General features: G+C 39.8%; 1 protein-coding gene across 6 annotated transcripts in view; it reads left to right on the plus strand.

Annotated features, from left to right (window-relative positions):
* The window catches only part of LOC125351785 (kalirin), a 439,002-nt gene that overhangs the window by 322,390 nt on the left and 98,035 nt on the right, over positions 1-18,577 (plus strand). For 4 of the 6 annotated variants that reach the window (XM_048346787.1, XM_048346788.1, XM_048346791.1 and 1 more), the window contains exons 12-13: positions 4,051-4,259; positions 7,552-7,726. In XM_048346787.1, the coding sequence (XP_048202744.1) occupies positions 4,051-4,259; positions 7,552-7,726 (384 nt within the window). The remainder of the gene's footprint in view (positions 1-4,050; positions 4,260-7,551; positions 7,727-18,577) is intronic. The other 2 variants (XM_048346789.1, XM_048346790.1) reach the window with 1 other exon arrangement.

Genomic DNA, 18,577 nt, shown 5'->3' on the forward strand with positions numbered 1-18,577 from the left:
TCATGTACGCTTTCTGAGTGGGAACTGAATGTTCATGTTCATAAATGATTCCATCTACACTTCCTGTGAATTTCTAGGCTGAAGTTCATAATTTTACTTTTGCCCACTTCCCACAGCAAAAGGTTTACTCTAATTAAGATCAGAGAGGAAGTGCAAGATATGCAAATGATAACCTTCCAGTCTTACTTTTTTCTGCAGATTAAAGGGTCTCCTTAATCCTATCGACCTTGCTTTGTGAATTCTTTTCAACCTTAGGAGTCTGAGGATTAAAACTATCCAGTCATTTCACTACAGTTTTCATCATAGTCTTGAATAATTAGAGACCATCTGAAATTCCACATGGGGTGATTTGTTAAACAAAATATAGTATATCTTTATAGTGAAATATTACACAGTCATTATAAATCACATAACCAAAGATCATTACTATAATAATATGAGGAAGGGCTTGTGCCATAGTACAAAAATTCATCCATCATGATCACAATTTTGATCACACACATAAAGATTAGAAACAAATATACTAAGAAGTTAATCTTACAGATGTTTATTTTTAAAATATTTTCCTATTTTAAAAGTCTTCTTTAATGATATTTTTAACTTATAGTCAGAACCAATCCTAATAAATGTTATTTTACAAATACAAAACTCATTTTTAGGTACTAGGGTTGTAACCCAGGGCCTTACACATACTAGGAAGAGCTTCTACCATTGAATTATACCTCCAACCTCTCAAAATCATAACTTTTTGAAAAATATGTAGAAAAACTAATTAATAAAGAAAGTTGACAAGAATTGCTTGGGACCTTTTTATGTATCCAGAACCTCTGCTGTTAGCAGAGATTGTGCTAAATTTTGAATATCTTCTTATTTCTGGGGCCAAGAGGGCAGCTGGCAGTTTGCCCTGATCTCTCTGTGGAGAACCAGAGAAGGTATAGGGAAAATCATTGACCCAAGCAAGACCTTGTTCTCTTTGCATGTGTAGCACATGTCATCTACTCTACAGAGATGATCTAAACAGAATTCCTTTTCCTTACAAGGTTTCCATGGAAATGCTGCAGTTCCTGTGCTTTCAAAATATCCATTTTTAGGTATTTTTATAGTAAGAAAGTAAGAGTCAAATTCAGGAATGTGACCAAAGTAACCAGCTTTGGCTCTTAATTAGTCAGCTTCATTAAAAACCCACTTCTGGGGCTGGGGATATAGCCTAGTGGCAAGAGTGCCTGCCTCAGATACACGAGGCTCTAGGATCGATTCCCCAGCACCACATATACAGAAAACGGCCAGAAGCGGCGCTGTGGCTCAAGTGGCAGAGTGCTAGCCTTGAGCAGGAAGAAGCCAGGGACAGTGCTCAGGACCTGAGTCCAAGGCCCAGGACTGGCCAAAAAAAAAAAAAAAAAAACCCACTTCTGGGCTGGGAATATGGCCTAGTGGCAAGAGTGCTTGCCTCCTACACATGAAGCTCTCGGTTAGATTCCCCAGCACCACATATATGGAAAACGGCCAGAAGGGGCGCTGTGGCTCAGGTGGCAGAGTGCTGGCCTTGAGCGGGAAGAAGCCATGGACAGTGCTTAGGCCCTGAGTCCAAGGCCCAGGATTGGCAAAACAAAACAAAACAAAACAACCCACTTCTGTTTGTTTCTCACCTCGTGAAATCACTCTGACACACACATTCTGTACCACCGACACTCACATGTGCCCATGTTCCTCCATCCTCTTCCCCAGAACTGAAACTATATCAGTCTTCAAGGGTATGATGGTCTCAAAAGCAAAACAACTTTATTCCTCATTTCAGTTGCAAACAGTCATGGCATTTATTTAGGAACTAAAAGTTAGTAGTCAATGCCAAAGGAAAACAATCTCTTCAAAACGAGGAAAGGAGAGGTTCACTCTGTGGAAATAAACGATCCTTTCTGCATCCTGAAAAGTCAGTGAATTGTACCAGCCCAGTGGCTGCCAGTGTGCAAATGGTAAAACATCCCATCAGCAGGAGAAAAGTGATGAAGTAAAACTGCTTTCCTGAACCACTCACCATAAATCTGATTGTTTCTACAAACTCCTCCTAATGTTTCTCTTCTCTATATTCTTTCCTTCTGCTTTCTGTGTTGACCTTTTCTCAGACTGCTCCATGATGCAGGCAGGCTAGGGGCTATGAGCTGACTTTTCCTGACTTGACTGGTTATACCACAAGAGATAACCTTCTGTAGGTCACTGAAGGGCTCCCTTAACTACCCCACCAAGGTTCTAGAAATTTTCAAATTAGCCCCGTTTTTGAGGTATAGTTATTTTGGATCACAAATACTTGTATTCTAAAGATAAAGAATATACACAGCATGGACCATGTAGCCATGGCCAAGTAGGGAGCAGGACCTTGCAAGCATAAGCCATAATATAAGTCCATTTGACCCAGAAGAAGAGGTTCAGAAATGGCTGTAATATGTGGTTCTGTCTGAGGACCAGCAGGTGGGTGGATAAGCAGAATACTACCATGTTTATCCCAGCTAATCAGAAGGTAAAGGATTTCTCAAGAGGAAAGGAGAGAAACAAAAATGGAGGACAGTAAGAAAAAAAATCACATACTGTCACTGCAGCTGTCATTTACTTAATTAATTCTGATAGTCATTGGTTTGCAGATGTTTGATGTGAGAGCTCATTCTGGCTGTATCTTATTGGCTGACTGAGAATAAGTAAGTTAGTAATAATTTATTTCTCTTCAGTCTGTAATTATTTCAAAGAAATCCAAGCATGCTTGCCTGGGGTAAGTCAAATGAACACATGTAGACATTCAGATAGTTCCTTAGGAAAAATATAGTTTAAGAAATGGAATACTGACCGTTACTCATGATTTAGCAAAATTGTTGTGAATTTGTCTGTTTTGTGGTGCAATGTTAAGTCCCAGGGATGCATATGCAAAATTTTGAGCTTGTTGTTGAATTCTGCTATCACCAGAAAGTGACTATGTGTTTCCTAGAATTCCAAGAAGCAATTTACCAAAGTATTCTGCGTTTTATATAGTACCTTAAGTTGGTATTATCATTGTTGAGGAACTGGTGCTAAACCATCTGGATTTCAGATACCTGTCTGTCAAAGCAATGTGTGTAGTTTGGCTTTGGTTTTTATTTTTTACACCTTCTTACTTGTCTTACCCATGTTATCATTCTACTGGCTTGTTTTCCTAGAAAAGCTTCTGAGTTTATTTTTCCTGTTAGCCATATTCATCTTCCTCTCTATCTTACAGAAAAATGCTCCACAGTAATATTTAGAATTGGTTTCCTGTTGCAGAACACTGGAGATGTATTTTCACAGTGCAAAAGAACTCTCAATAAATGAGTAATTCTATTCAATCCTTCATATTTTCCAGTGTTCATTCTATTCAAAACACTAGACTTAGCTCTTTTAATGCCTTTTGAGCGTTAATATCATCCTATTACAGCTCATCATCTCAACTATGATAGAATATTTTATACTTTTATTGGAATTAAAATAAGTTACACTTTAACATTCAGTATTCCATGCAACCTAATAATCCTGCAAAGAGCAAAATAGTTTACAATAGCTTTGATTTTCCTAATTAATTTTCATTTGGCTCTTGTTGAACATTGTAATATTATTTTGAATATTTGAAATATTATGATAAATTTCCAGAAATCAATGTCTAGCCTTCAGGAAGAAGTGGTCAGACTCTTTTTTTTTTTTCCTTTCTGAAAGACTGAACAATATCAGGCTCCTGTTATTTCTGGTTTTTCACAGATGAGGGATCTCTTTGCTGTAAGAGACCTGTAGGTTTCTCTAAATTACAAGATGGTTCCTGTTCTTAGAGAATGCCAACACTAATGAAATAACTGAACCAAGATGGGTACTGAATACCAATATTGAAATGCAAACTGAGCTGCTGTGTGTACAGATCCCTGTAAATGTGCTGATAAGGACAATCTTGCACAGACTGGCCAAGGGTGGGTGGGCTGACTGTAGTCCAACTTTCTTGCTTTCTTCCTAGCTTTAGCTTCTCATACCTCCCACCTGAGTAGAGGTTTGCTCTCTCCCCAACAGTTGTGGACATGGATGGAAGACCTACAGAAGGAGATGCTGGAGGATGTCTGTGCGGACTCTGTGGATGCAGTCCAGGAACTGATCAAGCAGTTCCAGCAACAGCAGACCGCCACCCTAGATGCCACACTCAATGTCATCAAGGAAGGAGAAGACCTTATTCAGCAGCTCAGGTCAGCGCCTCCCTCCCTGGGGGAGCCCAGCGAGGCCAGGTCAGCATGGGCAGTGCTTTCCTCGGGCTAGATATGAGATAAGTCCTGTCCTGTCTTGACAGCCACAGCCCACTTTGTGGTCTTGTGTGAGCTTCCATTTCTTCATCTGTCAGACACGCAAATGCCTGTACCACACCCACTTTGAGTTTGGCTGGAAATAGTCCATGTTTTGAAAAGCACTAATCTTTCAAAGCATTTATTTACCACTCAAGATGATGTTCAGCAATGAATAAGGAACCAAAATTACAACCAAAAATAACACAATTCAACAACAGAAAAAAATGAAATGACGTATTCATTAAGAATGATGGTATACTTGGCCATGTGAAGAAATATGTTTATCTGGCATCTGATCTTGGGCTACACTCTGAACTCCAGTGTCCTACTGGTCACTCTTGCTGCCGTTTGGCTTCGGCCCCCTGCCAAGTGGGCAAACTCTCATACCTCCATTGCCCACTTATAGCTTATCCATCATTCTTGTTGCCCAGAAAATAAAACTGCTTTGTTAACCTAATCACACACAAGTGAAAAGGAAAGTTCTGTCGAATACTATTGATTTGTTTAGAATCACCCACAGATTGCTTCCTTTCTGTTGGTATCAGTGTCTACTTCCTGCTCCTTCTAAGGATGCTGGCTCCTCGGAGGAAGTGTCATAGGCCTTGGGCTAGGCTATCAGCAACCAGCCCCATGCCCAGGTGCTGTATAAAGAGGATTTGATGGTGCTAATGATGCCTGCCCTCAGGGACTTGTTCCCATCCCCAAATTACCAAATGCTGGGACTTCTGCCAGCTGCAGACAGGAATAATCTCATCAACAAATCCCCCAGCCAATCCTGGGGCCTTAGGGAATAGCTTTAGTTGAGGGAGGCTTTTCTTTTTCCTCATTTCCAGTTGTCCAATTAAATAAACAATGAGAAATTACCTTTAGGAGGCTTGGCATGCTTTTCTGTTGGAAATGAATAATTTTTATTCTAAACCTATGCAGGAGATGTTCTCAATTCATACTAACAAGAATTGCATACTAACAAGACAGCCTCTTTGCCTTTTGTCCCCCAGTTTATCTTCATGAATATATAATGCTCGGCAGTTTGGTCTGACTACCTAGGAAGTTCCACTGTTGATTGCTTCTAAAGAACATTCTTACTAGTGGGTAGTCACTTAACCTCTCTGGGTCTCAGCTGCTTTATCTGTCCAATTAAGGGGTTCTTTCTAGGAGCTCTGTCAGCTCTAGAATTTTGTGTTGGTTTTGTGTTATTTCTTCAGATACCTCATAAGCTTAGCCGACTTTACTTTCTGTGGGGATGGGCCTGTGGGGTCATTTGCCCTTTCACCTTAAATCTTGCACAGAGCTGCAGAGATTCAGACTACCTGATGATGGTAAGGGCAACAATGACAATTAAGTTCCAAATACTTTAGTGAGCTCCATAGGCTTGGAACCAAGTGCCATCAGTGACATCTGTTCACTCACTGGCCTGATCCTAGGCTCCTGTGTCCAATATGAAAACCAGCCAAAGAAGAGGGAGTAAGTAAAGCTTAGTGGACATTGACAAGATGATTTATACACATCAGAAGCACACATTCTCCAGGCCCCTGATGTTCTGACACTCTTGGAGTGTATAAGACAGTTTTTATGTCATCTCTAATTCCTATTGAGTGTGGCACTGACGGGTACTGTACAACATTATAGAGACCATTCTCTTCCTTCTGGAAGTGGGGTGGAGGAGAGAGATGTGAGGGGAGCAGTGTGGCACCAACCAGATCCAGTAGCAAAGCTGTCAACAAGTATATAATGGATAATGTTGACAATGTGGATAGTATTTACTATTTCCTGTGCTGTTTTTTAGGATGTCTATGGACAGTGGGGTAAGAACTATGTCCTGTTCATGCCTAACTAGGCCAGAATGAGATCACTGAGTTGGGAGCTCTCCAATATAGAGCTTGTGGGAGAAGTGCTGGAGAAATTGCCTTTATTCTGTCTTTAGGAACAGATAGCGTGTAGCTCAGATGCTGGTTCTTCTGAGACAAGCATAGGCTAGAAAGACACCTTTCCAAATACCTGCTAAGGACAGCATTCAAAACTGATGTTTTCCCCCACAACTTATTCTCTGACTTCTTAGATTGCCTAAGAAACTAGGGTAAGGAATATGCCCATTCATTTCAGATTTTCAGGCCCTAGCTTACTCAGGCCCCTGTAAAATCTGTTTCATTAGTTCCAAGGTTTTCCTCTGATAGTTAGCTCTTTGGAGGTCTCACCATGACCTCATTTCTCTGAGCAAATCAGTCTCTTTATTTCTTGGTTTGCTTTTACAATATGTTACTTTCTCTTACAACTGTATAGACTGATAACAACAACAACAACAACAACAACAACAAACAATCTACCTGATTGTATTCATTCATTTCCTTAAGACTCCAAATCAAAACACAGCTGCTCTGAAACCCTTTTGCTTGTTCCAACCTCTTGTCATCTCCCTTTTTTCCTTCTAGGTTTGGCCTGTGCCCTAGTCAGCACTGGGTACTTCACTGTGTCTTTCAGGATTAAGAATTATTTATACAACATGTTTCTGGTTACAGTTCACATGTACTGTCTTATTTAACAATGAACTGAAGTGAGCAGGGTAGGGATCATGAAGTCTACTTTACAAACCTGCTTTACAGCTATGCCTCTGGAAGGTATGGGGAATATAACTTCTTCAGGCCACCAACCAATAGATGTCAGAAAGGGAGCCTAAGCCATGTTTGCAGACTCCAGATCCCAAGCCTTCCTACTTAAGAATGCCAGCCCACAAAGTTACTATAGCACTGGAAAAGTAGGTGAATAATCTTGGCAACTATGATGCCATCTTACTTTAACAAGCTTATGAAGTAAAAGCCAGGTCTTTGTTTTTGTTTGTTTTTATTTTTCATTTTCCTTTACTTTGTCTAACCTTATGTATGTGATAAATGTGCATGTGCATGTATTCAAGCATACCTCTTAGACTGTATGAAACCAATTTTTCTAATCTTTTATGCTTTGTAGAGCCCTTTCCCACACCCTTAATTCTTCTGGGAATAGGAAAACAGTTACTTATGGAAATAAAGTTGTAAACCCAAAAGAAGATGAATGCATCTTTGATTCCTCTACTAAGCAGATGGCATTGTCCTCACAGTAGGAGTTTGTTGCCATTTCTGATGATTGAATGACTCACCTGATTCACATCTACTTTGCTTAGATGAGAAGCCCCTCTCCTCCTCTGCCACTCTTAACATGGCAATACTTTTCCCTATCTTCTCCTCCTTGGGCTCTGCTACAGGGACTCGGCTGTGTCCAACAATAAGACGCCACACAGTAGTTCCATCAGCCATATTGAATCAGTCCTGCAGCAGCTGGACGATGCCCAGGTGCAGATGGAGGAGTTGTTCCATGAACGGAAGATCAAGCTGGACATCTTCCTGCAACTTCGCATCTTTGAGCAGTATACCATTGAGGTAGGATGGAAGGGAGGAGGAGAAGAGGCAGTGGGTGACAGAGGGTGGCAGAGGGAGAGAGATACAAGGACTACGTCCTGACTGAGAGTACGGCTACACCAACAGGATATCAGAGGTGATTATATCATAAGATACATTTTTAGAATTCAAGAAATTCCAGCCCTTTTCGGCCCCACTGCCAAGCAGAAACCTTCTGTTTTTCTTTTTGTAGATTACTTCATGACAAGTTATTATTGCTGTTCACTGGCCTCTTGGTTAGTTCTTTGGTTGGTGAAAGACCATAAACCTGAGTGCTAAGTAGAGGTGTTGAGTTCCATAGCTTCATGAGTGAGAAGGTGTTAAAATTAGACAGCTCCTCAACTGAGCACATACATCAGCCTTTAGATGAAGTCACATGGCAGCCAACAGGTCAGGAGCTACAGGAAGAAACATGTCTCCTCACTTCCACCTCTACCTGTTAATGAAGGCAATCTGGGTGGAGGCAGTTTGTTCATTACTTTTGGAAGGTCAGAATCATGTATTTCTGTCATATTTATGCAATGTGTTTGGTACAAATTAATAATGCCTTCCCTATGTAATAGCAGCCTTTTATTATTTTCTGTTCTGAAGCAGTAATGAAAGCCCAGCCAATAGATTTCCTGGGATATGAAATGTATTCTACACATAGTTCCTTTTCAGGAGTTTATCACTTCTGAAAAGGCCCTGTCTTCTCTTTGTTCCTGAAAAAAATCTCCATCTATCATTTCTTTCTTTTTTTTATTTTTATTTTTATGGTGCTGGGATTGAACCCTGGGCCCATATATACTAGGAAAACAGTCTACCACGAAGTTATACCTCTTGCCAAACCTAACAGTTCTTTTCAACTTGATTTTGTATTCTAAGTATCTTCTCATAGCTGGGGCTTTTGAGTTTCTGGGGCCAGTCTTATGAAATATATTTGTAGGAACTTTCATGGAGATGGTTGGGAAGGAAGATAATTTTTTGATGTTGGAAACTAATATCCCAATCATAATCAGTTGATTATGACTGTTGCCAAGAGCTGTCTTTTGTTTCAGTCCTTGGACCCAAATGTTTATGTTCAGAATCTAAAACTTAAAAGAAAAGCTGTGTTGAAGGTATTCTGGTATGAGCTTTTTCTTCTTGTGAGTATACCTCTACACCTGCCTTCCTGGGAGCCCCAGTACGTTTCTCTTTAAGGATTTCATGGTCTAAAGGTCAGTGGGATGAGGGTGCAGCTTAGTAGCAGTTGTCTACCATGAGTAAGGCCCTTTCAATTTCCAGGAAAAAGAAAGGGATGAAACGGAAAGGAAGGGAAAAAAGACGAGAGAAAAAGAAAGCCTATGTTCTAAACGATGCTTTGTGACAGCTCCTGGAATAAATGAAAAGGAAGTCTATAAGCCTATATCTTAATTGTCCTTCTACTTCTTTGTAACTACATATACTTGATGTTTATGTTGACTCTACACTCAAAAGGATTTCAGGTGGCCAGGGGCCTTAAAAACATTAAGATAAATTAATATAATTAGGATGCCATATAATGTACATGGTGAACTTCATAAAGATGGGAGAATAATAATAATAATAAAAGGAAAGAGGAAGGGTGAGGCATTGTTCCCTAGTAATTGAGAGCAAGATTCAAAAAAATGAAGAGGTTACATTTGATTACCGTGGTACAATTCTTCCTCAGCTCAGTGACACTACCGGGAATGAATGCCAGGGGAAACTGTGATAAGAGGTGTGGTGACTTTGCTGTTGTATTCTTTATTTAATTTCCTGTCATTCCAGGTCCACAATAAAAAAAAAACTTAAGGGGAAGGAAACAGTCTGGAGGTTGGATGTTTAAGATTTATTTGATTAGATGGCAGTGGTTTGGAGGTCAGAGCTGGTAGTTCAGTTCCAGAATGGGTCAGTTAACTTCATTCTACATAAACTACCCTGGCATCAGCTGAGGGCAACATTAGGGTGTATTTATTTGCTTGCAGTGATTCTGGGAAATTCAATTTCACTGCTGAAAAATAATCCAGGGCATATGAAGCAAATACCATTTTAAAGAAATACGAGTGTAAATCAAATATTCTTAAATTAGATCCTATTTAAATGTTGCAGTAGAAGCGTGGATATTTAAGTCGTAGAATTTGCATTCTTCAGCCTTTCTATATTTAAAAATTCCCCATGTCACCCCAAAGACTGGACAGCAACGTGAAAAGCTTAGTATGCTGCTAGATGCCAGTGGCTCACATTTGTAATCCTAGCTACTAAGGAAGCTGGGATCTGAGGATCAAGGTTTGAAACCAGCCCAACCAGTATAATCTGAGATTCTTAGCTTTAATTAGCCACCAAAAAGCCAGATGTATTGATGTGGCTCAAGTGGTAGAGGACTAGCCTTGAGTACAAAAGCTCAGAGGTGGTACCTAGACCTGAGTTCAAGCCCCAGGACTAGAACAAAATTTTAAAAAAAGAAAAGAAAAGAGAAAATACTTGGTATACATAAAGCAAATATAGGAATGTAGTGTGAAGGCTTGATAACATGAGGGAGATTAAAAAAACACAACAACAGTGGTTTGGTTTTGTATCCTCTAGTAGAGATGATGACATCTAAGTCTTAAAGGGGTCTAGCCCCCATCTTGCAGGAGGCCAAAAGCTAAGAGAAAAACCTGCAATCTAATCTTAGAAATGGAAATCCTGCCAGATCTATGGAAAAGTTCTGCTTCAAGTCAGATTGTCAGAAGTTATTTTTAAGGGTGATGAGATTATTTCAAATACCAGCTATGCCTCAGTGTGGGGCTGAAGAGCAAAGAGAAGCTTCTGAGTGTGAAACTGAGGGTGGTTTCTGTAATAAGAGCCACATCAGAGCTGATATAAGCCAGGCCAGTATCTTGACTTACAAAACCTACATCTATGGTCCCATTCCTAAAGGAAGGCATTTGGTAGATGGACATACTTCATTTTCCCAGGGGCTACTGGAAACCAGTGCAGGCCTGTCACGCTGACATCTGGGGGATCTCAGTGTGACTCCTCAATCACATAACTGAGGCTGGGATGAGTCAACTAAGGGATCCTACTCAGGATCTCCTACAAAACAATCAACAAATCATGACTGTATTAAAGATCAGTTTTAATTATAATAATAGTGAAGAAAAGAACTTGAAGTTGGCTGTCAAAATTATCCATTTATCTAAGTGATCCGATTGGAAGCGCCGTTAGGTAATTGACTATTGGGAATGATTCATCAATTACAACATTCTGCAATATGTTCTTACATTATTTTTTACCAAGAACTAAAAACAACTGGAGTGGATTTCTTTTTCTTTTTCTTTTTCTTTTTTTGCCCTGCTTGGACTCAGGGCCTGAGCACTGTCCCTGGCTTCTTTTTGCTCAAGGCTAGCACTCTGCCACTTGAGCCACAGCGCCTCTTTGGCCTTTTCTATATATGTGGTGCTGAGGAATCGAACCCAGGGCTTCATTTATGCAAGGCAAGCGCTCTTGCCACTAGGCCATATTCCCAGCCCCTGGAGTGGATTTCTTGACTGCCAAGTTCCTTTGTTTTTCCAGAAATGGCTTGCTAGAAAAACACATCCCCCAATGGACTTTATATAGCTATTTAGATGCTTTTAACTCTTCCATAGCTTGTATTTCTGAAACAAAAGTAAATGTTTCAGTACTCTTAATGGTTAAAACTCAGTCTCATCATTTAAGTTGATTAACAGAAAAACATTTAACACTTTACTGGACAAGAAGAGTAAATGACTATGGTAGTTCAGTTTATTCTAGTTCACAATGGTAACTGCCAGCACACAAACCCATTATAGGTGAAAAACTTGTACAGTGAAACAGTCTCTTCAACTAACTGTCCTTCCTGCCACCAGTACATGTAGACCAGCGGAGAACATTTAGACTTCCCTTAGTAAAAATGATAGCGTAATACAGAAAGATGTTTATGTTTTAGTCAGCAGCCCATGTGTTTCAGTAACATCCCAATTCAATGGAATATACAATATGTAGGTAGTGTTTAATATGTCTAACCACCATTTGCTGACAAACAGTATTATACCATGATCAAATGTACAGTATTTGTATTAGGTTGCCTGGACTCAAACCTGTTTCACTAACCTTAGTAATTGTGTAATCATAGGTAAGTTACTTAAGCCTTTGGAGTCTCTGTTTCCTTCATCTGAATGATGAAAATAACAACATTTGCTGATCCAAAGGGTTATTACTGTAAGGATCTAAGGAATTAACACATACAAAAATTTTAATCAAAGTTTTTGGCACTTAAACAGCTCTTAACATACTGTTGTCAATATTGTTACTGTTGTGCATAATGCATTTTTATTTCCTGTGTATAAATGTATAGGCATATATAGTATATATTTGTTTCTGGACTTTAGGCAGTTAACCATCCCATCTCATTGTTCTCATTGTTGTTCTCCTAGTCTGTTCTGTTACTGAGTCATATTAGGAGATCCCTGGGGGTTCAAATGAAGCATCTGTTGTGGAAACACAAATCTGTGGTCTTACTGTGCATTGAACTTGCCCGAGTGGAGAGCAGAACATCATCTGTTGAAACTCTATTACCTCTGTTCACACACTAGAACCAGATTTCAGGTCAATCTCTGTTATGGCGAAAGCCTTTGGGAAACTAGAGAATTCTAGGTCAGTTAACATTTCCTTTGTATTTGGGAATTTGGCAGAATCAGTGAAAAGAAATTATCAAATTCTTAAACGAAAATACCTATTAAGGAAGGCAGTATATTGTCCTGCAAGGAAAATTTATGCCTGATATTTATTTAAGGCCCAAAACACCATAAGTTTATTGATCTGGTCTAAGAACATGTGATGTATTTATAAGGTGAAAATTGAAAATCTTTTTTAGCATTTTGGTTATTTGGTGTATGTGTACGCATGCCTGGCCACTGTCCTTTAGCTTTTTTGCTAAAGCCACAGCTTTAAGCCACAGCTTAAGCCACAGCTGGTTAGTTGGAGATAGGAACCTCACAGACTTTTCTGTCCAGGTTATCTTCAAACAAGGATCCTCAGATCTCAGCCTCCTGAGTTATTAGAATTATAGGATTGAGCCATTGACACCCAGCTTTTTGTTTTGTTTTTTTTTTTTTTAAGAAAACAGAAGGTAAAACTGGCACTTTTCTGATGTGAGAATAACACAAAGAAGGACATTCCATAGAACTCAGTCCTTGGAGCCTTACTGATATAATTCTATGGTCAGGAGCATTAGATTTTGATGGTTGAAATACTAGTTGTGAAACTATGAGGAAAATTGCCTACTTTCAATTCCTCCTGGAATTTTTCTAAAGATTAACTAAAAGATAATCAAATTCCTAACTCATAAAAATGTACAGTTCACAATAAAATGTCACCAGGTGCAAGCTACTCAGGAAGCTGAGATCTGAGAATTACAGTTAGAAGCTAGACCATGCAGGAAAGTCTATGAGACTCTTACCTCCCATAAAAAATTAATTAATTAATTAAAGCTAGAAGTGGAGCTGTGGCTCAAGTGGTAGAATGCTAACCTTGAGTAAAAAGAAGCTCAGGGACAGTGCCCAGGCCCTGAGTTCAAGCTCAGGACCAACACACATACACACACACAAACACTTATATGCAAAGCAGAAAATAAAATGTTATCTTCAACCATATCATTATCTTTATCATGATCATTATCAGGAACTAAAAACTTTCTGGAAAAAAAAGGAATAATGCAATGTGATCCTAGAGAGCTGGGTGATGAGCACAGACCACAGGAAATGGAGAGAAAGGGGAAGGTCAGTTTGGATTCAGGCAGGTACAGGACAAACAGGTTAGGAAGAGACACTAAAGTTGTCTTTACACATAAAGACTGGGGAAGTCTCAGGAATTGAAGGAACCAATGGAGAGAGAGTTCTGAGAATAGCACCCAAAGTGTTGAACAACTCCCATCTATCAATTTTTTGACAACAAGAAACTGAATTTCATGCTTCTCATCTGGTATGAAAGTTGCTGCCTTGTCTTTCCCTGTGGTATTAGCGTTTGAATGCAGGGCTCCATGCTTGCTTGGCCACTCTCCCACTTGAGCCATGTCTCTAGCCTTTTGGATTTTGGGGGTTTTTGTTGTTGTTGTTTTTGAGATAGAGTCTTCCTGTTTGCCTGAGGGTTTTGTATTTTTTTCCCCTCAAAGCTTAAACTATGATCTTCCTATTTACTTTTTTTTTTTTTTTTTTTGCCATCCCTGGAGCTTGCCTCAGGGCCTGAGCACTGTCCCTGGCTTCTTTTTGCTCAAGGCTAGCACTCTGCCACTTGAGCCACAGCACCACTTCTGGCCATTTTCTATATATGTGGTGCTGGGGAATCGAACCCAGGGCTTCGTGTATTAGAGGCAAGCACTCTTGCCACTAGGCCATATTCCCAGCCCCCTATTTATGTTCTTGCCATAACCAGAACAGGCATGTGCCACCAGCCACTATGCACAGCCACTTTTTTCAGTTGATGGGATCTCATTAACTTTTTGCCCAGGCTGACCTCCAGCTATGATCCTCCTGATTGCAGCATCCCAAGTGACTGGGATTACAGGAGTAAGCTAGTACACCCAGCTTGGTCTTTTGTGTTGTGTTTTGTTTGTTTGTTTGTTTTGTTTGTTTAGTGAGATTTTTTTCATTTCTAAGTGCCTCTTTCCCTTTCTAAAAAAAATTTTTTTTTTTTAGCTCTTTGTCTGATTCCCTTCCTTCTCTGTCTCTAGAGCAGACAATTGTTAGAATGGAAATATTGCCAAATTATCTCTCAAAGAGGTCATCGTATTTTAACACTCCAATTAACTCAGTGAAAAAGAGAGATACTACTGAAGCCAAGAGAGGATCTGAGTGGACTGGAAGCTAAGTGGGAGCTAATTAAGTGGAAGGAGGAAGTGAAAAGGCTGACAGAAAGCTGAGAGCACTTGGGAACCTTGCATCCCATCTTTCATTCGTGTGGCTCAGGCCTTAATTCAGGCCTGACTACATTCTGTCTGGATGGACTTAAATTGCCAAGTTCATCCCCTGCTGAAGATTTTCTGCTTTTCAACCTCATCTCTGTGAGAACAGACTCACTTATGATATGAGACAATCCATGAACGCATGGGATGAGGAAGGTGCACATCTGCATATATATGTGCCTGTGAATCTCTTTAAGCCAGGGGCTATGCATGGAAAGGTGGTCAGGGCTTGGACAGATTAGAGGAAGGACAAAGACATTTTAGGGTTACTTGACCCAGAAGGAGGCTGGCAGGGGCCATGCTTACTCTCCAGGTTAGCAGAAACTGGCTGGCCAGTTCTTAACAAAACAGCATAAAGTATGATGACAAAACTAGATTTGCTTCTTATCAGTAAGGTAACTTGAAGGTTTGAAACAGGGTTTGTTATTTGTTTTGACAGAAGTGTGGTTTAAACTCACACTTATTAGGCAGGTACTCTATCCCTGAGGCACACTTCCAGCTGTTTTTGTTGTTTTGCTTCCTTCCTTAGGCACACACCTGGGCCATGATATGCCTACTTTAACTTTCAGTTGTAACTGTTATAATAGGTGCACCCAGATCTTAGTCAAGAAGGTGTCTCACAAACTGTTATTCCTCAGCTGACCTTGAACCACCATCCCCCCTATACTCACTCTCCCAGGTCACTAGGGTACCACCAGTACCCTTATGGTATGCCAGCTTTATACACAAGAAGCTGAATACAAATTCTGGAATCTTCCTGTAGCTAAAGGCCCTTTAAAGGGTCACTTCCATGGAATCAAAATCAAAAGCTAAGATTAAAAGAAGAGGCAGACTCTTCCTTTCATGCTTGCCTTAGTTTTATTCTAGTTTCTTAAGCTTAAATGCAAGGAGCAATAGAAAATTTTGTTTGGGCTATTTTCAATAGATTATCTCATAAAGAACTTATATCCAGAATATGTTCATGGACACTTACAAATCTATGATCAAAAGATAATCTAGTTTTCAAAAAAAAAACAGGTAAAAGAACTTGAAAAGATGCTTTAGAAAAGTAGCTATGAAGTCAGGCACTGGTGGCTCACACTTGTAATTCTAGCTACTTAAAGGCTGAGATCTGAGGACCACAGTTTGAATCCAGCCCAAGCAGAAAAGCTCATGAGCCTCCAACTAACTAGCACAAAAAGCTGAAGTGGAGGTATAACTCAAATGGTAGAGCACCATCCTTGAGCAGAAAAGCTAAGCAAGCATGTGAAGCCCCAAGTTCAAGCCTCAGTACCTGCACATACGAGAGAGGGGGGGTGGCCAATAGAGCACATGAGAATATGTTCACCATACAAATCAAAGGACTCTGAGATTTCATCTCACCCCAGTTAGATTGGCCAATATCATGAATTTGAACAACAAATGTTGGTGGGAATGTAGGGGAAAAGGAACCCTATTGCACTGTTGGTGCAATGTAAACTAGTAAAACCACTTTGGACAGCAGTCTGGAAGTTCCTCAGAAAGCTAAACATGGATCTTCCCTACAACCCAGCCATACAGCAGCTACCCAGAACATCACAAGCCAGAATACTGCAAAGATACTTGCATATCCATGCTCATTGCTATACTATTCACAATAGCTAAGCTATGGAAACGGCCCAGATGCCCTACAATAGATGAATGCATCAAAAAAATTTAGTAACTATACATAATAGAATTTTACACAGCCATTAGAAAGAATAATATTATGTCACTTGTGGGGAAATGGATGGACCTAGAAAAAATCATGCTAAGTGAGGTAAGCCAAACTCAGAAACAAATGGAACATTTTTTTCTATCATATGTGGAAGCTAGATCTAAAAAAAAAATATACTAGGACACGAAAAATTATACAGGACTGTAGGCATTCACACACAATGAGACAAAAGGAGGATACTTTTTTGTCTTGTTTGTTTCTTTTGTCTTTGGGAGGGTTAATGGGGACACAGAAACAGGAACAAAGGGTAAACAAATGCAGCAGTGATACTCACTAGACAATATGTTGAAATGAACTGTACAACTTGTGGGTGGGGACAGCAGGGTAAAACTGGGAAAAAGTGAGGGAAGAGGTGGAACTGTCCAATAAGAAATGTACTCACTACCTGATTTATGTAAGCCTGACCCCTCTGTATATTTTTATAATACCTTTATAATCACAATTTAAAATAGGTTTTTACAAAAAAGGAAATGTGTTCGCCATTAGCAGTCAGCAGTAAAACCCAGTTTAAAACTATAATGGGATACCACTTCAGACCCCCAGTGTAATTAATTATTAGACAATAAAACCAGAATGGCGAGGTTGTAGAACAACTAGACCTTTTATATGTAAAAATATGGAATCATAAAACATTGTAATCACATTGACAGTTCTTATAAAGTTACATCTATCCCATGACTCTCCAATTTCATTCAAGAGCACTGAAAACCTATGTCCACAGAAAGACTCATAAGAATTTTCATATTAGCCTATTGGTAAGCCCAATATTAGAAGCACCCCCAAAAGCTGGTTAGCAGAGTAGTAAGTAAACAAACCATGGTACATCAATACACTGGAGTGCATTCTCCTGTACCAAGGAAAGAACCATTCATATACTCAGTAACATGGATGGATCTTGAATACAGAGTATTGAACAAAAAAAGCTAGACATAGAAGAGTACCTGTTATACCACCTCAGTCACATGAGACCCAAGAATAGGCAAAACTCCATCTATGCATAGGAAAACCAGAAAGTGATGCCTGGTTTAATGAGGGCAAAAAGTGACTGGAAAGGAGCATGAATAGTGGGCCTTAGTGTTTGCTAACAGGGAAGGTGATGTCACCTGCCAGTCGGGAGAAGACCCATCAGCATGAAAACACCCAAGCTAGGGGCCTGGGATATGTGCCCAGACTGCTGGGCCATCCTGAAAAAGTGTGACCTGGTGAGACTTCCATTTCCAATGCCAAGGGCAATCATCTATATTTTGTTTGGGGTACTGGCTATAAGGATGTATAAAATTGTCAAAACTCAGAGAACTGAATGCTTAAAATATGTGTACTCCATACAAACTATATCTTTAAATATAGAAATGGAAAATATATTTATAAGCCTAGCTTAGGATAAACTGTCCTATAAATTATTTCCCTCTGTCTAACCCCTTTGTGAGTAAAGAATTAAGTAATCCTTAAAGGTGGGGCTCCAAAAGAAACCCATTTATCCTGACAACCTGCTAGTTCCCAGACTTCCTGAGGCCTCCCCACAATAAGAAGATAACTGTGTTTTCTTGTAGAGTTCAAATAGTTTCCTTGGATTGACCTGAAAAAATGTGAGGCAAGAGGTGGAGGGCAATATTCTAACAGTTCTACCATCACTGTCTCAAAGAAAGCAACCACATTTTCATCTGTTTCTGTCTTGCTTAAAGAAAGACCTTACTGTTAGATAACAAATGGAATCCTAGCACCCAGACAAGCAGCCCCTTGTGAGGGATTGCTTGGCTTTCCAACCCCATTGTGGCTGGGATATAAGAATGCTTTTCTCCCGCCCCTCTATCTGATTTTTTTTACTTCCCAGTGTCCGCTGAGGTCCCTCCAACAGCAGTGTTTGGTAACCAGGAAGATGTAATGTCATCTGTCAGCTGGGATGAAATCCAGCATAATGAAAACACCTAAAATAGGAAAACTTTCATTCCACTTTCCAGAAAAGAAGCTGACGGTACTTATGCTGTTGCCCTCATAGGCCATCATGAGGATAGCATCAGATAACAGAGCTGAAAACCTTGATTGACAAACCAGATGGAATTATTTAATTAAGTATGTCTGAGTTGTTCCTACTCTGCGGTTGACTGTAAAGGGAGTATAGGACTCAGTCTTTCTTTGCAGAGAACTAAAAGTACACAAG

Source organism: Perognathus longimembris, chromosome 5 (genome assembly GCF_023159225.1).
Source record: "Perognathus longimembris pacificus isolate PPM17 chromosome 5, ASM2315922v1, whole genome shotgun sequence".
NCBI classification, from domain to species: Eukaryota; Metazoa; Chordata; class Mammalia; order Rodentia; family Heteromyidae; genus Perognathus; species Perognathus longimembris.